The following is a 25,119-nucleotide window of genomic DNA, read 5'->3' as shown; positions in this document are numbered from 1 at the left end:
GAGGAATCCCCTGGGGTGGCTGGAATTTACCTAGCAATGCCTATGCAGTAATTCTAAGTCAGATCCTAATAAATGTGCAAAGATCTAGAAAATTCACAGAGAGTTAGCACACAGAAGTGCTCAATAGAAATGTTTGAATTAATGAATGAATGTTAGTGATTCTCAAACTTCGATGCATATCAGAATTTTCTACAGAGCCTGTCAAAGAGAGAGACACCTTGACGTTGCTCTAGACTTACTGAACCAATTCTCTGGGGGTGGACTCTGGAAATCTGCATTTTTAAGACGTGCCACTTTAGAAACCAGGGAAAAGGACCATCAGCTTAGAGTAGTGGTTCTTTCACTGCTGGGTATGTATCAGATTCTCTCATGGAGGTTCTACAAAATATAGCTACCCAGGTCCCACCACCAGCACAATGTCTGAAGGCTTTCGCCTTGGCCGTAAGGTAGGTGTCAACAACTGTGTTCAATACACGGGTAGTGTTTTATCGCTACACCAAGGATTTTCCCCAATCCTTATTTGATCCTAGGCCTCGGTTATCAAACCTCAGCCCATCACACCGAGTGTATCCTCTAGAGAACTCCACACGTGCCCACCGTTTACCCAGGGCAGTTTTGTAGCGGCAGGAGCCATAGAGTCAAGGCAGGTTTTCCGTGCTGTCACTCACCGTAACTCCAAGATGCTGGTCACGTTTCGAGAGGGAAAGATGCGTCGGATGTAATTGAAGTCGCCAACGAAGAGGCTCCCGTCGACTCCAACAGCCAGGGCGACTGGGGCGAGCAGCTTGTTGCCTTCAGCAAGGCCGTTGCAGCTGGGACAGGAGATGCTCCGCCGGCGGCCATTGCCCATGATGCTGGTGATGATGGCGGGCTGCTGCGTCAGGAACTGGTTCTCCCCAGTGCCCTTGTGCAGGATTCCTGGGCGGGGTGGGGAGGGCAGTAAATTGGGATGGTTACTGCAGCCCTCCGGGGTGGACATGTCTATCAACTTACTGAGGATGGGTGAAAGTGACAGAGGGAAGAGAAACAGTAGGAAACGTCAGCTGTGGGGAGGTCCCCAATTTCCTCCCAATGCTGACAGCACTGCAACAGGATGGGTAAGCCCCGCGGCCATGGTCCGGGCTAAGAAAACATTTGCAGAGATAATTGAAGAAGAATCGTGAGGGACACTAAGATGCATGGTCTGGGAAAACCAGCTCTACAGTGTTTGACATTTCAAAGGAGAAGGTGGAAAAACCTATGAGTATTTTGGGCACTTGATGAAAAATAGATGCAAGAAGGGGATGGTGCTTTCGCTTAAATGTCAAGGTTGGAGAGAAGGTTCCAGAGGCAAGACTAGGTTGTATTCAGGAAAAGGAGATGTGCTCACAAACCACTTTTTTTTTTTTTGGATGTAGGCCATTTTTAAAGTCTATTGAATTCGTTATAACATTGCTTCTGTTTTATGTCTTCTTTTTTTTTTTTGGCACCAAGGCATGTTGGATCTTAGCTCCCTGACCAGGGGACTGAGTTTGCATTGGAAGGTGAAGTCTTAACCATCGGATCACCAGGGAGGTCTCCCACATACCACTTTTAACGTTGAGGATATGGTGTTTGTCCAGGGACCAGCCACCGAGGTTGGAAGGGTCCAGCTCAAATCCCTGAAGGAGGGCTGTCCTTTTCTCCCACAGGATGAGACTGGGGCAGGTCTCGTATTCAAAGCCGACGGACACTGAAAGATACAAGGGGGTGGGGCAGAGTGGGAGATGAGAGAGTTTACTTGATTACTCCGGAGCCCTCCAGCAGGAATAAGAAACTTGTGCTCACGGTAATACAGATTCAGTTCAAAAAACTCACTCAAGGAGGCAGGCTGATTGCTTTTCTCCTTGTGATTCCGTACAATATTAAATTCAAATTTCAAGCTGAACTCAACCTTGAAACTTTACACAGTAGTAGTCTGTGGGGATGGAAAGACCTTTCCAATGAATAGCCGGCTTTTCAAAAATGACCCCAGTGATGGAGAGGGAAGAGATGAATCATTTAAAAACTGAATACAACACTCCTTTAGAGATGGACAGGAGACTGTTTCCCTCAGCCTGCTGCTCACGGCATGCGTTCTCTATATTCTGTGTTATTTATTTCCACTCACTAGGAGAAAGACCTATGGAAGCTTTGTGGCTCATTTATAAGGAGATTTTGGAGGCAACAGCTTGTGTTAGTTAAGGCACTTTGTACATTCACTCAGGATTCCAGAGGGTTCCAAGTGAGGCAGGCACGGGGACACAGCCTGCCAATTATGTGGCAATGCAGTGGGGAACAGAATCCAAAAACTATAAAAATCCTGCACTTGCCACATGGACAAATAGGAGAGAGGGGCGGGAGATGAAGGACTTGAGTCCCAGTTCTGTTACAGCTCACACTTCCTCGTGGTTCCATTTCCCCCATGTGTAAAACAGAGCAAGTGAAGCTTCAATTTCTGAGAGATGTCGTGAGGATAGATGAGACAAAACGCCGAGATGCCATACATTTTTAATTGGAGCGCTGCTTTAGAAATATGAGGCATTGTTATTATTGCTGTTCCTACTACATTAAATTCTTAACTATGTGTGTCACCTTAGGGGATTCTCCTCTGCTTCTTTTAAATCCTGAGATATAGGAGTGTCGAGATGAACGAAAGATACATTTTATCTTTTAAAAAAAAGCTCCATGTATTTCCTGGCTTGTCCTCTGAAAATTCTAAGAAACAATGACCAACTCAGTAGCAAAGAGAATTGCTAGTGCTTGGTCTGTGGCCATGAAATATTATTTCTCATTAAAAGGAATCAGGGCTCCTTGAAGACATGGCTGGGGCAAGAAATGAGCAATAGAAGACCAGGCTATTTTATCAGACCAGATAGGAAGGAAATAACATCTACTAGGGCAATGGCAAAAGAATTCGGGAATCAGCTTGAAGAGGCTTCTACTGTCCAAAGATGAGACAATCTGACTATTAGGAAAGATAACTTCAAAGGATATATTAAGAGGTATTTCATTCTGTGAGTTTATAATGGTATTTAAAAAATGGACTTGCCACTGGTAGAGGATATTAGAGAGCCAACTTACAATGTTGAAAACTGGTAAACAAAGGGAAAGAATCAAGCATTTATCTTATTTAAACTGTACTTCAAATAACAAAGTAGTTAATGAGAAAGTATCTCTATAGAAAAGTATTCTAGCTAGTAAATAATAAAGAAGCAATGGCATTATTAGAATATCATTTTGTAATCCCTAATGACCTAATGAATCTAGGTAATGAGCATCAATGCTGCAGAAAGCATAAAAGAATAGACAAGCTGACATTAGTCACCTCCTGACAGAAGATGAGAGCACCACCTGTCTTTCTTAAAAAAAAAAAAAGAATAAAATACCTAGAAATAAATTTAACTAAGGACGCAGAAGACCTGTACACTGAAAACGCGAAGAAATTGATGAAAGAGACTAGAGAAGACACAAATAAATGGAGAGATACTCCATGCTCGTGGATTAGAAGAATTAATATTCCAAAATGTCCATACAACCCAAAGAAAAGTACAGATTCAGTGCAATCCCAATCAGTATTCTAGTGGTATTTTTCACAGAAAAAGAACAAACATTCTTAAAATATGCATGGAACCACAAAACCCTGAACAGTCAAAGCAACCTTGAAAAGAAGAACAAAGCTGGAGGCACCACATGCTCAGATTTCAAACTATATTACAAAGCTATATTTATCAAAACAGCATGGTGTTGGCATAAAAACAGACACAAAAATCAGTGGAATAGAATATAGAGTCCAGAAATAAACCTAAGCATACACAGTCAACTAATTTATGATGAAGGAGCCAAGAATATTTCAGTGGGCAAAGGATACTCTCTCCAATAAGTGGGCTGGGAAAGTTGGACAGTCACATGCAGAAAAAAAAAAAAAAAGAAACTGTACCACTCTATACTATTCATAAAAATTAACTCAAATGGATTAAAAGGCCCCAAACCCATAAAACTCCTAGAAGAAAACACAGGCAGTAAGCTCCTTAACATCAGTCACGACAATGATCCTTTGAATTTGATACACAAAGCAAAGGCAACAAAAGCAAAAAAGAGCAAGTAGGACTACATCAAACTAAAAAGCTGCACAGCAAAGGAAACCATCCATAAAATGAAAATAGAAAATATTTGTAAATCATATATCTGATAAGAGGTTAGTGTCCAAAGTACATAAAGAACTTGCACCTCTTGACAACCAAAAGCCAAAAAATCCAATTAAAAAGACAGGCAAAGGAACTTAATGGACATCTATCAGAAGACATACATAAGGCCAACACTACATGAAAAGATTCTTAGTATCACTAATTTCCAGGGAGGTGCAAATCAAACCCACAATGTGATATTACCTCACATCTATCAGAATGGCTATCATCAAAAAGAATACAAATGACAAATGTTGGTGAGGATGTGGAGAAGAGGAAGCCTTGTGCACTGTTGGTAGCAATGTAAACTGGTATAGCCATGGAAAACAGTATGGAGGTTTCTCAAAAAATTAAAATAAAACTACCATGTGATCCAGCAATTCCACTTTTTGGTATTTACCTGGAGAAAACAAAAAAGCTACATTGTAGCATTATTTACAGTAACGAACATATAGAAACAACCAAGGTGTCCATCAACAAATGGATGGATAGAGATGATGTGGTATACAATCAATGAAATAGTATTCAGCCATGTAACAGAATGAAGTCTTGCCATTGGTGACAATGCAAATGAACCTTGAGGGCATTATGTTAAGTGAAATATGTGAGACAAAGAAAGACATATCCTGTATAATCTCACCTATACATGGGTCTACAAATTTGTGTAAATAGGAATATTACTTGCTCTAAATGCCTTAATGCTTTATCGTGATAAATAGTACATTTATTTTTGTGAGATCTAACTAATCTTTTAAAAGTGTTCATGGAGTAAAGATGATCATAAGCAGAATAGAAAAATTAAAAACAAGCAAAAAACCAAGATCATGTACAGGTAACAAACTGGTGGCTGCCAGAGGCAAGGGCTGAAAGGTGGACCAAACAGGTTAAGGAAATCAAAAGACAGAAACTTTCAGTTAAAAAATAAATGAGTCATGGGAATGTGAGGTACAGCACGGTGACTATAGTTGGTAATACTGTATTGCACATTTGAAAGTTGCTGAGAGAGCAGATCTTAAAAGTTCTCATCACCAAGAAAAATTTTGGATGAATTTGAACTGTGGTTTGGAGAAGACTCTTGAGAGTCCCTTGGACTGCAAGGAGATCCAACCAGTCCATTCTGAAGGAGATCAGCCCTGGGATTTCTTTGGAAGGAATGATGCTAAAGCTGAAGCTCCAGTACTTTGGCCACCTCATGCGAAGAGTTGACTCACTGGAAAAGACTCTGATGCTGGGAGGGATTGGGGGCAGGAGAAGAAGGGGATGACAGAGGATGAGATGGCTGGATGGCATCACTGACTCGATGGATGTGAGTCTGAGTGAACTCCGCGAGTTGGTGATGGACAGGGAGGCCTGGCGTGCTGCGATTCACGGGGTCGCAAAGAGCTGGACACGACTGAGCGACTGAACCGAACTGAACTGATGGTGACAGATGTTCACTAGACCTATCGCAGTCATCATTTTGCAATATATACAAATATTGAATCATTATGTCATACACCTGTTATACGTCAATTATATTTCAAAAAAGTTGGTATAGATAAAAAATCAAACCTGTACTTAGGAAACCTCCAGGTTCAGCTGTTGATTTACAGGAGATACAGAACAGCGGAATATGTTAAACAGCCACAGGTGTGCAATCAGAAAACAAACCAGGCTATGAGAAATACTATAGGCAAACAACAGTTTCTTCAACAAATACATCATAAAACAAAAATGAGCTAGAAGTGAAAGGAAAAACCATAGTTTAAAATAATTGAAGAGAAATCAACCAATCGCACAAGGCAGATCTCATAGTAAGCACTAGGGAAATATCTACAGTAATTACACAAAAGAATATGATAAATAAATCAAAGTCACTAATATCAAAGACAGCAAAAAAAGAAAGAAGGAACAATGGTTCACAGAAAAGCTAGAAAACAGAGGCTAAAATGACAGTGCTAAGTCCCTACCGGCCAATAATTTATTTAAATGTAAACATTACAGTCTCCAATCAGAAGACATGAAATGGCCAAGTGAACAAATCAAACAAACAAGATTCAATGATATAACGCCTACTATAGGCTTAAGGCAGAGAAGGCAATGGCACCCCACTCTGGTACTCTTGCCTGGCAAATCCCACGGATAGAGGAGCCTAGTAGGCTGTAGTCCATGGGGTCGCTGGGAGTTGGACACAACTGAGCAACTTCACTTTCACTTTTCACTTTTGTGCATTGGAGAAGGAAATGGCAACCCACTCCAGTGTTCTTGCCTGGAGAATCCCAGGGACGGGGGAGCCTGGTGGGCTGACATCTCTGGGGTCACACAGAGTTGGACATGACTGAAGCGACTTAGCAGCAGCAGCAGCATAGGCTTAAGGACCCATATAGACTGAGAATGAAGGGATGGAAAAATACATTTCAAGCTTTCAAGCAAGTGGTAAACCTCCCTACCCTGTCTCAAGCAAGGGTAGCTATATTTATATCAGATGAAATAGATTTTAAACTAAAAATGTCCAAAAGAGACAAAGATGATCATTATACAATTGTAAAGCAGTCAATACTCTGAGAAGATATAACAATTATAAATATTTATTCACCCAACATTGCAGCATCTAAACATATAAAGCACAACTAATGGAGCTAAAAGGAGAAATAATACAGTAAAATTATGGATTTAATATCTCATTCTCAAAAATGGATAGATCACCCAGACAGAAAATCATAAAGGGGACAGCTGATTTAAACAACACTATCGGAATGATGCTGAAGCTGCAACTCCAATACTTTGGCCACCTCATGTGAAGAGTTGACTCATTGGAAAAGACTCTGATGCTAGGAGGGATTGGGGGCAGGAGAAGAAGGGGATGACAGAGGATGAGATGGCTGGATGGCATCACCAACTCGATGGGTGTGACTTTTAGTGAATTCAGGAGATGGTGATGGACAGTGAGGCCTGGTGTGCTGTGATTCATGGGGTCGCAAAGAGTTGGACATGACTGAGTGACTGAACTGAACTGAACTGATAGACCAAATGGACCTATCACACATAGAACATTCTACCCAACAACACCAGAATATAGATTGTTCTCAAGGGTACAAGGAACATTTTAGGTCACATGTTAGGCCACAAAACAAGTCTTTGCAAATTCAGGAAGATTAAAATCATACCAAGTATCTTCTCTAACCACAGTGGCACGAACCTAGAAATCAATAACAAGAAAACTGGAAAATTAAAAAATACATGGAAATTAAAAAATGCTCTCCTGAATAACCAATAGATGAAAGAAGAAATTAAAGGGGAAATAAAAAGAAACAGATTAAAATGGAAACACAAACACCAGAACTTCCAGGATGCATTAAAAGCAGTACTAAGAGGAAAGTTCACAGCAGTAAACACCTACATTAAGAAGGATCCCAAATAAACAACCTAATTCTATGTCTTAAGGAATTAGAAAAAGAACAAACTGAATCCAAAGTTAGCAGAATAAAGGAACAAATAAAGACGTGTATAAATGAATAAAATAGAAAGGAGAAAAACAATAGAAAAGATTAACCAAAACAAGAGTCAGTTCTTTGAAAAGATAAACAAAACAGAAATCTTTAATAAGACTATGGAAAAAAGAGAAAGGACTCAAATCAACAAAATTAAAAATGAAGGACACATTATAATTTATACTGCAGTAATACAAAGGGTCATAAGAAGCTCTTCTGAATAACTACACACCAATAAACTGAACAATCTGGAAGAAATGGAAAAATTCTTCAAGGCATAACTTATCAAGACTGCATCAGGAAGAAATAGAAAATCTGAACAACCAATTACTAGTAAAGAGATTGAAGCCATAATGAAAAATCTCCCCATGAAGAGAGGCTTAGGACCAGATGGTCTCACTGGTGAATTTCTCTAAACACTTTATGAAGAATATACAGCAATCCTTTTCATATTGGAAACAATCAGAGTGTCCAGTGATGGATGAATGAATAAAGAAATGGCAGTGTATACACACACATACACACACACACAAAATGTAGTATATGTGTACATACACAATATTGCTGAGTCATAAAGAACTGGAAATCCTACTATTTGCAATAACATGGATGGAACTTGAAGGCATTATGCTAAGTGAAATAAGTCAGACAGGGTACGACACTGTATGATCTCACTTATATATGGAACCTAAAAACAAAATGAAACAAACTAACAGAAAAAGAATCACTAATCTAGAGCCAGACATCTTGGAAAGTGAAGTCAAGTGGGCCTTAGAAAGCATCACTACGAACAAAGTTAGTGGAAGTGATGGAATTCCAGTTGAGCTGTTTCAAATCCTGAAAGATGATGCTGTGAAAGTGCTGCACTCAATATGCCAGCAAGTTTGGAAAACTCAGCAGTGGCCATAGGATTGGAAAAGGTCAGTTTTCATTCCAATCCCAAAGAAAGGCAATGCCAAAGAATGCTCAAACTACTGCACAATTGCACTCATCTCACATGCTAGTAAAGTAATGCTCAAAATTCTCCAAGCCAGGCTTCAGCAATACGTGAACCGTGAACTCCCTGATGTTCTAGCTGGTTTTAGAAAAGGCAGAGGAACCAGAGATCAAATTGCCCACATCTGCTGGATCATGGAAAAAGCAAGAGAGTTCCAGAAAAACATCTATTACTGCTTTATTGACTATGCCAAAGCCTTTGACTGTGTGGATCACAATAAACTGGAAAATTCTGAAAGAGATGGGAATACCAAACCACCTAACCTGCCTCTTGAGAAATCTGTATGCAGGTCAGGAAGCAACAGTTAGAACTGGACATGGAACAACAGACTGGTTCCAAATCAGGAAAGGAGTACGTCAAGGCTGTATATCGTCACCCCGCTTATTTAACTTATATGCGGATTACATCATGAGAAATTCTGGCCTGGAAGAAGCACAAGCTGGAATCAAGATTGCCGGGAGAAATATCAATAACCTCAGATACTTAGATGACACCACCATTATGGCAGAAAGCGAAGAAGAACTAAAGAACCTCTTGATGAGAGTGAAAGAGGAGAGTGAAAAAGTTGGCTTAAAACTCAAACATTCAGAAAACTAAGATAATGGCATCCAGTCCCATCCACTTCATGGCAAATAGGTGGGGAAACAATGGAAACAGTGAGAGACTTAATTTTCTTGGCTCCAAAATCACTGCAGAAAGTGACTGCAGCCATGAAATTAAAAGTCCCTTGCTCCTTGGAAGAAAAGCTATGACCAAGTTAGACAGCATATTAAAAAGCAGAGACATTACTTTGCCAGCAAAGACTGTCTAGTCAAGGCTATGGTTTTTCCAGTAGTCATGTATGGATGTGAGAGTTGGACTATAAAGAAAGCTGAGTGCTGAAGAATTGATGTTTTTGAACTGTGGTGTTGCAGAAGACTCTTGAGAGTCCCTTGGACTGCAAAGAGATCCAACCAGTTAATCTTAAAGGAAATCAGTCCTGAATATTCATTGGAAGGACTGATGCTGAAGCTGAAACTCCAGTACTTTGGCCACCTAATGTGACGAACCAACTAATTTGAAAACACTTTAATGGTGGGAAAGATTGAAGGTGCGAGGAGAAGGGGATGACAGAAGATGACATGGTTGGATGGCATTGCCGATGTAATGTGTTTGAATAGGCTCCTGGAGTTGGTGATGGACAGGGAAGCCTGGTGTGCTGCAGTCCATGGGGTCACAAAGAGTCGGACACGACTGAGCGACTGAACTGAACCGAACCACTCACTGACGAAGCAGACCACAGGACCATATCCTGAGCATGTGTGACCTGCTAGGTGTGTGTCTTTAGGGAGCTTGCTTACCCTGCCCTCCTGTCCCATCTAGATAATGGGGATTATGACAGTGCCTTCTTGAAAGTGTTAGTGAGAGGTCACCCAAGACAAAAAAGATTTAGCACAGAGCTCTGCACAAAGGGAGTATCTGATAAACACTGGAGGCCAGTAACAGTGAACATTTTTGAGTTTGCTGGTTTCTTACTTTGGTCAACTTACTGCACTTCCTGAAAACCATAAGCCTATTAGTGAAGCATATATAGGATTCTGGATTTTAATTAATTCCCAGACAGCTTTCTACAAGTAAGAACATATACTGGGTGGGTTGATATGAAGCCACAGTTCACAGTTCTTCAAAGACTGATAATTGTAGGACCTTCTCTCACAGTGGTGTTTCTTAAGTAGGAACTCACATGATTCCTTCAGAGGCAAAGCCTGGAACAGAGCATGTGGCCTTCAGATACCCTCTCACTCCATCCTCTGGTCCCCAAGCTGTGTCTGTACCACTCTGGAACACGACCCAGCCCCTGCCCAGTTCTCTCCCCATCTCACAGTCTCCCTGTCCACCACATTCCAGCCACGCTGGCCTATTTTTGTCTTTCAAAAACAGCTCGTCACAGGGTTCCTTTACCTTCTAGTCTCTGTTTAAATGGCACCTGCTGAGGAACTTCCCATGAACACCCACTCATGGTTGCCCGTCCTTGCCAGTACACATCACTTATTTTCATAAATAAAACAAATAAATAAATAAATAAACAGTCTATGTTTATCATCTCGATACCCACTAGTATAGAAGGTCCATGGAAGATGACTCTTGTCTCTCTTATGGACCACTGCACTCTTAACTACTGGAATAGTGCTTGGCACATACTAGGAATTCAACAAATACTTGTCAATTTAATGCATGCCTAAAATCCAAGAATCAATAAGGGGTTGAAACTGAAACATACCAACAGCATCAGAGAGTCCATAGACCCTTTGGCCATAGGCATCTGTCTTATCCCAGATGAAGGTGTAGGCCAGGTTGGGAGAGGCCTGGAATGACTTCTGGAAGAGGTGCCCCTCTACAGCAACCATGAGATGAACCTTGATGAGGTTCAGGGGCACCGTGGATTGGGTCATGGTGATCTTCAGCAGTGACTTGTAGCCTGCGGTCCTGGAGCTCAGGTAGCGCAGCTTCACAGTGGACCCAGGGAGCTCAATTTCTTCATGAAGGACCTGGAGGAGAGGAAACACAGGTAGAAACAGCGCATGAAACACACCGCAGAAGCTAGGCTGCTTGCAACCCACAGCTACCTGCCTGCTATCATCCTCACCAAAGCATCCCACCTTACAGGGGTGGGGTGTAAGAATCCCTTCCCATGGCTGAGGAGAGAGAAAAAAACCAACAACCACAACTTTATCCTGCACGATGGGGCGAAGGGGCCGAGGTTATGATTTTTGGATTAATAATTATTCTTGGTCACTGTTGTGTTTCTTTTTAAAACCACACTGTTGGCAAAAGATGTAAATAAGAACAGCAGGCTTTATTGCTAGTTGCATGCAAGGAGGCCACAAGAGGCTGTAATTATATGAACCTGCAACTTCCACTGACAATTGGTATAAAGCAACAGGGAAGCAATAATGTAATATGCCCTCTGTCGTAACACCGATGTAGATCATTAAAGCGCCTCTTATCATGTATCTCTGTGACTAACAGGAATAAAAAGCAATTTGCAGGTGGCATGCACATATGTGTATCGTTTTTATTCTATTAAAAGCTCCAGTGACTGCCAAAGTCTTGAACAACTATCTGGAAACATCTGGAATGTCCAGGAGAGATTCAGTTTTCTCTCCAGCGACAATAAATTATACTGTGTCCTTACTTTTTGTCCCTCCCCCTTAATAGTAGTTTCTGGCTTACCCCAGGAGAGAGAGATGGTGGGAGGAAGTTGGCCAGTGGGTTTGGGTCAGGGCCGGATCGAGAGTCCCACCCCGGGACCCAGAGCTCCTACCTGGGTCTCGGGCACAATGGGATTCTGTCCCGGGGTGGCACTGAAGAAGGTGGACAACGGGGAGGAAATGATGATTGGATCCGGCCGGACAAACCCACTGAGGTCACAGCTGGGGATGGAGTTCTCCTCTGTCTTCATCACCAGAGTGTCCATGGCGTAAAAGCTATTCCACGGCAGCCACACGGTGCGCTCCTGGCTCATGAACGGGGCCCGCTCAAAGTGCAGCGTCAAGGAGGCACCACCATTGGCGATCAGGTCGAACCTGGAGAGGGGCAAATGGGCTCATTCAGAGGGTCTGAAGGGGCAGAGCAGGCAGGAGGAGACAGCGGGCTTTGTCAGCAGATGGGCTGGGTGGGAGCCCAAACTCTACCACTTACTAGTTGTGTGACTGTGGGCAAGTTGCCGCAATTTCTTCATCTGTGAAATGGGAATAGTTACACCGACTTCACAGTGTGGCTGAGAAGATGAAATATCATCATGAATTCAGAACAGACGTCAGCGGACTAGACCCGTGAGCTAAAGCCGGCCCACCACCTGTTTTGGTAAAAAGTTTTGTGGGAATCCCAGCCATGTCCATTCATTGACTTCTTCTCTCCAGCCATTTCTGGGGTACAGTAGCAGAGCTGAGTAGTTGTAACAGGAACCATATGGCATCTCAGCCTAAAATAGATACAATCTGGCCCTTTACAGAAAATGCTCCCTCACCACTGGTATAAAGCATTTAGCATTGTGCTAGGCTAACAGGAGTCTTTACTACTACAATGATTTGATCCTAGGCTCAGGAAAGCTTTCTTTTCATCAACCTGTGCTGTTTCTGACTTCTTTTTTTGGTTTCATAGAACTTTAACTTTTTTTGAGATACCATTGACATATAACACTATATTAGTTTTAGGTCTACAACATAATAATTCAATATTTGTATATGTTGTGAAATGTTCACCACCATAAATCCATTCATCACCACGCTCAGTTACAATTTCTTTTTCTCCTGTGCTGAAAATTTTAAGATACGTCTTAGCAACTTTCCACTATACAATATGGTATCATTAACTACAGTTACCACATTGTACATACATCCCAGGACTTTATTATTAGAAGTCTGTACTGTTTAAAAATTTTTATTTTATATTGGAGTATAGCTGATTAACAATGTTGTGACAGTTTCAGGTGAACAATGAAGGGAGTCAGCCATACATATACACGCATCCAATCCACCCTAAATTTCCCTCCCATCTAGGCTGCCACATAACAGTAAGCAGAGTTCCATGTGCTATACAGTAGGTCTTTGTTGGTTAAGAAGTTTCGACTGTTTAACCTCCTTTAACCATTTTGCCTTGTTTCTGATATATTTTTCCAGCACACAAACTTATTTGGCATTTGGAATGAAATGGCTCTTACTGTTTCTTATATTTTTGACAATTGTTCTTAAACTATATTCCTGCTTGTTCTTTCAGGCTAGATGGAAATCTACTACTAGCGAAGTGAAATAAAGGTAGTTCTTCCCCAGTTAAAGGAAAAGAAAGTCAGTGGAGAGAAGTCACTCAATTTGACCTTTTACTCTTCCACCAGGATCTCAACTCCCTACGGGCAGTGGTGCTCTCTTCCACCCACTTCAGAATCGCCAGCACCTAGCAGAGTTCCTAGAGTACAGTAAAAACCTAATGGAAAAAAAGGGGAGATATATGTATATGTATAACTGATTCACTATGCTGTACCCCTGAAACTAACACAATATTGTAAATCAACTATACTCCAATAAAAATTTTAAAGAACTCAATGAAAATATACAGACTCTCTTGACTTCATTCAATTTTGGTAACAGTTTTGGTGTTTCTCAATAGACATAAAATGAGTGAACAGGGAGCATATGAGTATTAAGGTAAACATCATGGTAGAAGAGTTTATTCTGTTAATTTGTTTACATTTTTATTTTAGGGCATGCACGCTGCTGGGGACAGTTTATTTATTTAGAGTGCAGGAGAGTGAAATGTTTTGAAGCGACGTTGTTCCTCCTTGGGATGATTAGAGTCAAACCACCCACGTCTGTGGTGTACAGCACTATACATACAACAGATTGTGGGATTCCTTGGAGCATTTCCAAACACATCCTGTGACTTCCAGGCTCTGCTACCTGGACAAGCTGAAGAATCACCAATCTGGGAGGTTGGATACATGATCTAGGAAGTGGATTTAGGTGATAATTAGTCTGGAAGCAGTTAGGAAGGATGGGGCAGCGTGAGGTGGGAGAGACAGCACACCAAGGACTCAGAAACCTCCTCTGGTGTTATCACAGGACTAGAACGCTGGCTTCTGAGAATGAACAAGTGCCTAGGTAGCCTTGTACGGTACACCTTCACGGTCCTAGTGCATTCAAATCATGAGATTTGGCTGCAGGAACATAAGATCTAAGACACCAGAAACCTGGCGAATATTAAGAATTTGATGTGAATCATCAGATGCCTTCTTTGAGTCTCAGAAATGGAAATAGGAGGATAGGGCTACTGTGGGCTGGTCATTTTTGAAACTACCCCAAGGCTATTTTAGGACATTAGGGAAAAAAAAAAGTCCAGATTCTTCACCAGAGAAATGACAAGAATCAGAGTACATGATTTGTTTATGATTTTCCAGACTCCAGTTTTATAGGAAAAGTGTTGCATCAGATTTACAGCCACAGCCTCCTCTTTCATTTGAATAGAACACAGTAGTGTGTGGTGTGTGTGTGTGTCTTTGTGTGTTTTAAGGCCAGGGTGGGTGCATGTTTTCCCCTTCCTATAGATGTCTTTTCTTCTTTTTATCTTTTTCTCTAAATTGCAATTCCATGCCCAACACATTAAGGAAATGACAGCGCTTTCATCTTGGTGGGGGCTGCACGGGTGTGGGTTTCCAATCAGAAGATAATAGGGTAAGGTTGCCTCCTTCACACAGCAGGGTGAAGGCTAAATGTATTTAATTAGACTTCCCTGATTACAGCCCACCCCCTCAAAACAGAAGCGAACACACCACCGCTCCTAAAGTCACAGATGAACACAGAAGGGGTTCACCACAGGACACTGTGGCCTGTGGATCCCTGTCACCCTGCATGGCCTTTGATTTAAACGAAAATAGGAGTGAGGTTCCAAGGGCTACTTTCCTTTCCTTCTAGACTCTGCCACCCTGAACCTTATCCCCAACATATACCCACACATACACACACAGAGTGAAAAGCATTTACATGCCATGGGAAAAGCATGGGTGTCAGCAGCCCTGGAGAGGTTGGCTACTCTAGCTATCTTCCATTTTTGAGATCATACCAAAAAATATATATCTGGGTGGGGGGATTCTCCCTCGAGATCTGGCCTGGTGGGGTCTCCCCCCAGCCTGCAAGGGGGAGGCATGTGGTTCCAAGCCCATTGCACCATCTGTCTCTTTGCAGCCTCAACACTAAGTAAGTGGAGCCCCACAAAGCTACTTACGTGCCATCTTGGCGGGTGATGGTGTAGCCGTATTTTGGATACTTGACAAAAGACACGTTCACACCAATCAGGGGAGTCCCATCTGTAGTTACTACTTGGCCTCGGATGAGAGAAACCAAACTGAGAGAAAGAGAAACACAAGCTTTTGAGCCATACTCAGGAGAACAAGGGGACAGGCGGTGGGGATCGCCATCAAGTTCCCCTTCTCCGCTGCCAAAGCTCCCCACCTGCCCCATCCTCATCTGGTCCCTAAGGCAAGGAGAAGACTTCCAAATGTGAACTGCTGGCTTCACACGATTATAGGGAGCTGTGGGCAAGAGGGGTGCCTCTGTGCTGGCTTTTCCTGAGGAGCAGTCTGGGGTGAGGTCCATGGGCAGTGTCCTCAGTCATTCTACTGGGCAATGGGGTCCCCTGGGCACAGTCCCTCTGCCCTTGGCCTCACTCCGCTTCTTGACATCACTTAGCTTTTGCTTGGCCGGAGATCCAGGCTGCCCCACATCACTCATGTTTGTGCCTTAGCCTGGCACAGAGAGTATTATCCTCGGGTGAGAGCTTCCCCATCTGCCTACTCATTTCCTTTTTTTGGCTTTGGAGGAAGGCAATGTTACTTCTTCCCTCCAGGCTGGGATGACAGAGGGAGTGGGGAGTGGGGAGGAAGGGAAGCACACAGAGGTTTTTAACAAGGCCAGGGCATATACATAGTTTTTTTTGTTTTGTTTTGTTTCGTTTTTCTTTTTAGTTGCCCTTTAAAAATAAAATTTCTCACAATCCATGACAGCCTGAGGAAAAGAGAATATGAGAGATATTTTCTCCAGCAGAACTATCTTAGATTCTGGATTCCATGTAACTATATACTTTTCTTACATCAAATTCCTGTTACCCTGATTTGGGACAGGGGAGGGGGGAAGTGGTTGAAATCCCTCTCAACTTTTGGCCTCTGTGGCAGAAACCTCTCCTCTATCCAGATCATAGTAACTAGAATGTTCCCAAGATGCCAGCATTCAACCAGCTCCTTCGGGGAAATCCCATAAAGCAAAGGACATGCTACAGTAGTCTACTCAAAATCCATGGAGAGAGAACGCACATGTCTCCCTTCGCCTGAATTCTCCTGAGCTCATAGAGAAATGGGCGAATGAGAAGTTCCACTTCTGCACTAAGGCGCCCGCCTACCAGGCAGGTCTGCAGCTGTATCGTTGACCCTCAGCCACTGGGCCATTTGGCGAAGGCAGAGAGGTTCTCAGGCATCCAGATTCCTGGACACGCTCCCAATTTCTGGACTAGGTAATAAAGCTGAGCTGTTCTGTGCCAGAATCTTGTCCAAGTCTGCTCAATTTTTGGAAAGCACTGACTTCTGCAATCCCAAGTGACCAGAAAACTGGAGGGATGTTCTCTCCAAGCACCTCCCTTTCTATTAGCAATCCCCCCAGCTGTTCCACTCCGACCCTTTGATGATCTCAGGAGGGTTTAGACTGTTCCACTGACAGCTCTAATTGTCTGCGACTGGCTGCCTAACAAATGAATTCCATTTTTAGCTGGTTCTAACCACAATGCTAGAGTCTTTTGAAAGTGGAAAACTAATTTATGAAAATAATTCTTTTGTTCAATTCCCTTTCCTTATCTTAGCTCAGACTAAGATTTCTTTCAGGCCTTCCTAGACACTATTTTAAAATCAATGATGTGTGTTGATGACCACAAGGTACAAGCTGCTTGTGATGAGAAAACAAAATTGGGAATGTATCCCACAGTGGAGTTATTTCCCCCCTCCTTTTTAATACAACTGTTATTTCTTTAAATCACTCCTGCAGCACAAGACTTTGCCGTGTGCCATAGGAATAAAGGGAGCTGGGTTGCCTATGATTTCTACTCTCTATTTTTCTAATTCTTCATTGCTGCTGGCTGCCTACATCTCTAGGCAGTCAATTCGCAGCAAAGATTCAGCTAAGACATGCTATCAGTTCATTTCTATTTATGATTATTGATGTGTAACAATTATCACATTATCTAGATAGTGAGATCTGCTCTATAAATTATAGTGGTGGAGTCAAGGCATTTTAGTTATTTTTGTATGCCATTATCTAGGGGAAACGCCTTCTTAGAAGTCTTGAATTAAGTTCTTTTTTACTCCGAGCTTTGTCCTTCATTATTTGTCAGAGGATAATGCACTGAAATTCACATGCTTAGTGAACTTCAACCTATGTCTTGGAGTAACATTTTGCATTTCTGAATTATGGATCCAAGCTGACATGCTGGAGTGTGGGCTCATTTGGGTGGTGCTATTGATTGCTGCCTTCAAAGCTTCAGAGAAGCTTTCTCTAAAGTAAGTTTCTTTTGCCCAGATCTCTGGGGCTGATATAGTCTACCTAAAATACTGGAGTCCCTGCCTACTCCCTGACTTCTTGGCTCTAACTCAGGATGCCTTCTGGGAGTGGTAACTACTGGTGAGGAGGATAAGACTGACTTTTAAGGCATAAGTGAAGAAAGAGTATGAAAAGAATACAAGGAAATTAAAGGATTTAGGGGAGAAATAAAATGTTAATAGGAAGCCGACTGAAACAGAGTATGAGCCTTTGAAAGATGCATTTATAGTATAATCAAATGGTATGCAAACCTGGACTTCCCAGGTGGCGCTAGTGGTAAAGAAACTGTCTGCCAATGCAGGGGCTGTAACAGAGGCTGAATTTGGTCTGTGGGTGGGAAAGATCCCCTGGAAGCAATCCACTCCAGTATTCCTGCCTGGGAAATCCCATGGACAGAAGAGCCTGGAGGGCTACAGTCCACAAGGTCGCAAAGAGTCAGACACAACTTAGCACGCACACACATGCAAACCTCATAAAATGGTTATGGACTGATGCAAGGGCCTGTCATCCTGGCAATGGGAATCATGTCCATAATTAAAAAGAAACATACCAACACAGTCTCTGCCCCAGAACTAGGAATTAATAAGCAGAGAAAATATTTTTTTGGTTCCAAGATATGTGGTTTATTTTTTTTTTGAGGGTTACTCGTATTAAAATAATATAACTGTGTGTAGTATAATCTACACTTACTAAGTTAATTTTACCAATCAAGAAAATGAAGTTTATGAGGTTAAATCACTTGCCTAATGTGGCACAGCCAGAAGATGTCAGGGTTGAAACAGGCGAGGGCTGAGATTATGTTTTTTCTCTTCTATTTTATTTTTAGTGAAACCAGAACAGAGAGAGGCTAAAGTTGCTGGCCCAAGGTGACCTTGTTAAGAACCCTCATAGTCTGAGAGCTGCCACGAATGGGGCTGCATAGCTTCCCAGGGAGCTCTAAGGGCTGAAGAGTTCATTGGCTCTACCATTACCCACCACCTCCCCACTCCCACCCTCCCCAGGCTCTCCCAAGGAGGACCAGAGTCTGAGTTGTGACGCGGTGATAGTCTCCTCCCCAAAGTCTAATGAGGGGGGCTCCAAGACAATCTCTTGTAGACTCAGGGGCTCTTCTAAAATGTAAAGTTCAATATTTCCTTCTCTAGTTGAAAGCCTGCTCAAACAGCATATTTCCTGAGTTGCTTCAGGGTCTGCCCAGACCTAAGTGAGGGGGAAGAAAACTAAGAGAAAGATGGCATGCTGAGGGCTGTCAGAGGGATAAGGGGATGGGGACAAGTTTCTAGAGGTTCCCAGTTCTCATTTCTCCCTGAGAAGGAGCACAAATATGGGGGGGCATCCCCAAGGAGGTCACACCCGCTGTCGTCACATCTGCTGACATCATTGTTATCTGGATCCAGACTGACCCAGAGGGAGAGCAGAGATGTGCAGGCAGGCCTGAAGAGGACAAGACTGCCACCTCTCCTTGCCTTCCTTCCACCCTCAGCATCAAAAACAGCGGCTAGAAGACACCGACTAGGAGGATGGGCATCTCAAAGCCAACTCGTCTCCTTGCTTTCTTCTCCAGGGTACAGCTCTAATCTGTCCTGGTGGGAAAGGAGGGGCCAAGCTGTCTACAAAATAAACCCAGAATTTGCCCCAGAATACCCATAAGCCTCAAATTAGCAACCGAGAGCAAATGTAAATTCAAGAGAATCCACTCTGCTGCCGCCATTTGGGAATGAGAAGGGGAAATGCCCAGGCACAACGCCTAACACCAAGTAAGCAATTAGCAGATACAATCGGTGGGGGTGGGGGTGCAGTGGCTATGAGGATGAGAGCCAATCTATGCACATCAAGTCTCTAGCTCATCATAGGTGCTCAACAAATTCTAGCAACTGGCATCATCCTGACTCTAAGACGCCACAAATGATAAGTCATGCTATTGAGTTTACAACTGCTTTAAACGCCTATGGTTGATTCATGTCGGTGTTTGGTAGAAACCAATACAATACCGTAAAGCAATTATCCTTCCAATGAAAAATAACTAAATTAAAAAATACTCTAACGAATGAGATATTTCAGTTATGATCAAACAGAAGTCACAATCAGGGAGATTTAGAATAACAATAACGTCATAAAATAATAGATCCTCAAAATGATCTAGAAAGCAGGCAGTTAACGGGTCTCCAACAGGTTCTGCACCGCAGGGGGTCAAATCCCACAGAAGAGCCAGGAGCACTTCCTCCTGCTTGGACAGGAAGGGAAGCAGTGACCTCAGTCACCTGCAGGGACAGAAGGGTGCCTACCTGCTGTTGAAAGGGTTGTCTCCAGGAATGATGTGGGTGCTGTCTTTGCCGGCCAGGAGCTTGATGCGGTCGTAGAAGGACTTCACTGCGGGTGAGTCTGTCTGGCCCTGCTGAATGATGTCTAGGGGGTCCCGGGACCCTCGGCAGAGCAGGCTATTCTGACAGGCTGACTGGAGGCAGCAGTCAGGGTCCAGGCAGTCCACCAGGCCATCTGGAAGGGCAGAGACAAAGCCAGGGGTCAGCAGATTTCACAGCCCAAAGCTGCTCTGAGATGCTAGCACCTTTTTTTAAAATTAATTAATTATTGACTGCATTGGGTCTCAGCTGTAGCACGGGGATCTTCGTTTCTTTCACTGTAGCCAGCAGACTCTCTAGCTGTGGCACCATGGCTCAGTAGTTGCTGCATGTGGCTTTAGTTGCTCTATAGCACGTGGGATCCAGTGGTTAAGGATAATTGCAAGGCAGATTCTTAACCACTGGACCACCAGGGAAGTCCTTGAGATGTTAACATCTTTGTCCCAACCAGCCTCGACCCTTCCCAAAGGCCTGACCTGACAGGTTTCCCACAACAAGCCTAGTATATTTCCAATATAAATAAAAGACTGAAAGAAAGTTGTTGAGAATGTTGACAAATGGTTATCCCCAGGTAGTAGATTAGTGTGTCTCTTTCTTTTTCTATCTTGTGTTAAAACTCTTGTATTTCTACTTTTTCTATTATGAACACGTATTATTTGAGCGGTTGGCAATAAAAACTAACACTTTGCTTTTAAACAACGTAGCACAAAAAAATTACCTGTTGCTAGATTTCAGAGACCCATGTTAATGGGTATGCAAGTCATCAAAATGCATGGGATTCCTTAAATCCTGCTTCAGTAGAGAAAAGCATTCCATCCCCACTTCCTCTAAGTCAGGGAGGGTAGTGCTGACTAGTGGGAGCACCAGGGGTGATGAGTGACATTTTCCAGGAAATGTGGAGATATGGCTTTGGCATGAGCATCCACAAACTAAGCCATTAGTTTACCCAATTGCTCTGGAGCTGCCTTCACCATAGCTGCAGGACTCTGAACATTCTGATTTATTTGCCTAGATTCCTGCTCCTTCACCCGTTCCTGAGTCATCTGTGTTTAGTTGCTCAGTCATGTCTGACACTTTGTGACCCCATGGACTGTAGCCTGCCAGGCTCCTCTATCCATGGGATTCTCTAGGCAAGAATACCGGAGTGGGTTGCCATGCCCTCCTCCAGGGGATCTTCGCAACCCAGGGATTGAACCCAGGTCTCCTGCGTTGCAGGTGGATTCTTTACTGTCTGTGCCACCAGGGAAGCCCTCCTAGTCATCTATCGTTCAACAAATGTTTGAGTGCTATTCATGTTCTGAAAATAAAACAGGGAACAAAGAACGATGGTGTCTGTCATAAAGGAGCTGACAGTATAGAGAAGGAAAAGGATATGATGCATCCTTTAAGATCCACACTAGGTGTGGCCTCCTCCAGGAAGCCTTCCTGATGATGTCCATGGCTAAGGTAGGTATTCTTGTTCTGTGCATCCCTGAATCTGAGGTTCTCAGAGAATGCTTCTATATCAAAATCCCATGGGGAGAATCAGGATCCTACCCCAGACCTCCCCAGGCCGAGCCTCCAGGAGTAGGTCCTGGAATCTGCATTTTAAACATGATTCTCAGGTGATTATAATGCACTAGAAATATTAGAAACCATTGTTCACACTAACTTCCTTGTACTAGAATTATCTATCTCTGATTGCTTGCCTTCCTGTCTGGAAAACGAGCTTTTTGAAAAGAAGAACAGTGTCACATTCATTTTTATATTCATGCTTTGCTTAGTGCCAATGTGGAATCAGACCCAACAAATGTTTGTTGAGTGAATAAATGACTGTTTCCCATTCTCCACATGTCTGTTAGGAATGCGGATGGGAATGTTTAGGGCAGTGTTTATGCCTTGGGATTCCTATTAGAATGGATTAGTTAGCCGGTCCTTCTTCACTCTGCTGGGAGTTGATTGAATACACAGTGTAGGAGCTTGGAGAGTAACTTGCTTACACCTCCTTGATTTGATAGCGAGGCATTTGGGGGCCATAATTAGCATCATAAAAACATGCACTCTAATTCCAGGCTGTGACTTGATGAACACTTGAACTGGAGCGCTGAATCAGAGGCCTGGCTGTGTGCTTTAAATTCACTACAATGTAATTTTTTGGCATTACTCTTTACGTTTGGTTCCGCTAATGAAATTGAAATATATAATTTCACCCAAGTTCCACTGTAATTTAGCAATTAATGTACAATGATTTTAATGCATTACTTTCTTTTTAGCAAACAAACAAATTAGGAGGTTGTATGTTTTGCTCGGCTTTAAATTACTAAAACTAGCCTCTCATTTTCCACATGGGCAAATGTTGCTCGGGTGTCTCATAACACGTTTAGATTTACAAAATTTCCTGGAAGTGCAGACACAGGAGGTTGAGCAGGCAGGCATGCTTAAAATTTAGAGACTTTCAGAGTCATGGCTATGAGTACCTCTGTCCAACGTGCTGGCTGAATCGGGTATCCCCCCAAGAGTCAAGGCAAATCTCAGACCTAAGAAACGGTGTTGGAGACTCATATCTCAGCAGCAGAATGATGCCAAGGTACCATTTCACATCAGCTAAGGGCTCCCAGCGCCCTTGGTAGAATATGAAAGAAGAATAGGATAAAAAAGCCAAGTATTCTTCCGTTAACATCATTTTCTATGGACTGCCCTCACTAGACAGAAGGAATCCACCATGGAATGCCTGCTTTGGATTTAAAAATATCCTGCTGAGATATGTTGGCAGTGCTTCATTCAGCCGCTGCAGAAAGTTCTCAGGTAGAAGAAACCCACTGTTATTAGCACTATAGATTTCTTTAAGGCCACCGGCCTCTTCCCATTAGGAGTTCCATCCATCTCTGGTTGCCTTTTCCTCCCGAAGCTGGGAACGTGACCTCCCCACCCTCAACCCTCTACCACCCACTCTGTACAACCAGCTTGAGGGCCTCGCATTGGGATCAAATAATAACTTAAGACAGGGGGTTGGGAGAGGAATCTTAACAGGAAAGACTGTCTTAAGTTATTATTTGATCCCGATGCTACTCCTTCCGGATCTGTGACTGCTTCAAAAGTGTGGACCACAAATTTCCTCACTGTTTTTGTTGACTCTGGGCTTTTTATTCAAGGGTCCGTCTGGCAGCAGGAGATGTCCTACAAACACATCAGCCAATAGCAGATGGCAAATGCTTAAAATAAAAAGGATATAAATGATGTCCTCCTACATATTTACATTTACCTGCTCCAGACATTATGCATTTGGGGTTCTAGCCGTTATTAAGTGTGAGCATACGTTACGCCTGTAATGACCTCATCATGTTTTGCGATTATGGGCTGCAGCCGCCAAACACTTGCAGACGACACTGTGAACTTGAAATTGGCACTCCAATCTCCCCGCGGCCTGTCAGTCACAAGAAGCGCATCTTTATGCCAGCAAGCCCCTCGCATGGAGTCTGACATGGCAATCTTCAGTAAATTACCCTGTCACTGACAATCTTGCAGTTATCTCGCAAACAATCAAGCAGGCAATCAAACTGTTCTGAATTGCCAGTTCAGGACCTGAGAGGCTGCCGACGTCTCCATTCAACAGGGGCGCGAAAGCGGCTCGGCCCCTGCATGACATTGGATGATTTATTTTTTTATTTATCCGCCTACTTATTTGTTTGTCTGCTTGGCTTTCTCCTGGTGAGAGAGGTTTGCAGAGTCTTCGAAAAGAGCCCCGTTCTGACTCAGCGGTTATGGGAAAGTTTGACCCAGGTCTTCCCCATCAGCTCACAGCGGGGTCCTACGTCCGCTTCATAAACATTCTTATTTACTCCACTCTGCAAGATGCGGCTGTGGAGTATTAACTAGGTGCTTTAAGTTAGAACACACACTAAAGAAAAGTTCTGGCTGTATGCCACACACAGACATTGTATGCTAATGGGAATGGCCATTTCAGAGAAATATGGATAGGGAGAAATTTTCTGGGAGCGGTAGGTGAGGCATTCTTTGTATTGCTTTTGACAAAGAAAATCAGAGAGAATCTTGCATAACTGTTCTGGCAATGTGACACTAAAATCAGGTTAATGCTAAATGGAAAGCTTTGGATTGGCATTCTCACGATAAGAAGCCAAAAGTCTACACAGAGTCTACACGGAGGTTAAGAACCTGGACTGTGAATTCCTCTAGTCCCTGGCTGTGTCAGCTTAGAAAGAAAAAGTTTACAATCAAAGTTTTGCTGGCTGAAACTCAATTTCTTTGCCTTTAAAACTGAGTGATAACAATGCATATATCATAGGGTCATATGACGGGGAATGGACGGATATAATATCAGTCAGGCATACAGTATACATGGACAGAGGATGAGGTGGTCGGATAGCATCACTGACCCAGTGGACATGAGTTGGAGCAAACTCCAGGAGATAGTGAAGGACAGGACTTGCTATGGTCCATGGGGTTGCAGAGTTAGACATGACTTAGGGACTGACCAATACAGTATATGTTGAATGATAGGAATTACCATAACCAGAAACTCCCTGAAGTTTTCCCTTTTTTTCAGTGGATAAAAATGGGATATAAAGAAATGAAACGAATATCCCCTGATTGGAGTCATTCATGGGTAGGTTGCAGTTGGGCAAGAATGCTATGTTTTCAAATAGGGATAAGTTAATAATTGGTGGTAATAATAAATGCTATAGATTGTACTGGATTTACATATATTCTTGATTTATATCCTTATGGCAACCCTACAAAGCAGAAAAATAGAACCCATAAGCTGCAGACTCTGGATCGGGGTGTCTGGGTTTGAATCTCAGAGCAGCTACTACCCATCTGCTGACCGTGGACAATTCAGTGCTCTGTGCCTCAGCTTTCTTAGCTACAAAATGAAGATCGACGCCAAGCGCTGTTGGGAGGATGAAAGCAGTTATTTCATATTCAGGACTTGGAAGAGCACCTGGTGTAGAAAGTACTCAGAACAACGCCCATCCTACAGAGTTGGAAATGAGGCTCAGA

At 42.9% G+C, this 25,119-nt stretch overlaps 1 protein-coding gene across 1 annotated transcript in view; it reads right to left on the bottom strand.

Moving 5' to 3' along the window:
* The window catches only part of TENM2 (teneurin transmembrane protein 2), a 423,997-nt gene that overhangs the window by 80,506 nt on the left and 318,372 nt on the right, over window positions 1-25,119 (bottom strand). Inside the window, exons 13-18 of the mRNA XM_069592738.1 lie at window positions 20,047-20,257; window positions 15,408-15,527; window positions 11,956-12,217; window positions 10,912-11,179; window positions 1,568-1,711; window positions 669-918 (exon numbers count right to left, since the gene is read on the bottom strand). Coding sequence (XP_069448839.1) covers window positions 669-918; window positions 1,568-1,711; window positions 10,912-11,179; window positions 11,956-12,217; window positions 15,408-15,527; window positions 20,047-20,257 — 1,255 coding nt within the window. The remainder of the gene's footprint in view (window positions 1-668; window positions 919-1,567; window positions 1,712-10,911; window positions 11,180-11,955; window positions 12,218-15,407; window positions 15,528-20,046; window positions 20,258-25,119) is intronic.

The sequence above is a fragment of the Ovis canadensis genome, chromosome 5 (genome assembly GCF_042477335.2).
Source record: "Ovis canadensis isolate MfBH-ARS-UI-01 breed Bighorn chromosome 5, ARS-UI_OviCan_v2, whole genome shotgun sequence".
NCBI lineage: Eukaryota > Metazoa > Chordata > Mammalia > Artiodactyla > Bovidae > Ovis > Ovis canadensis.
Note: the sequence above shows the minus strand (reverse complement) of the source record. Positions and strands in the feature narration are given on the sequence as shown.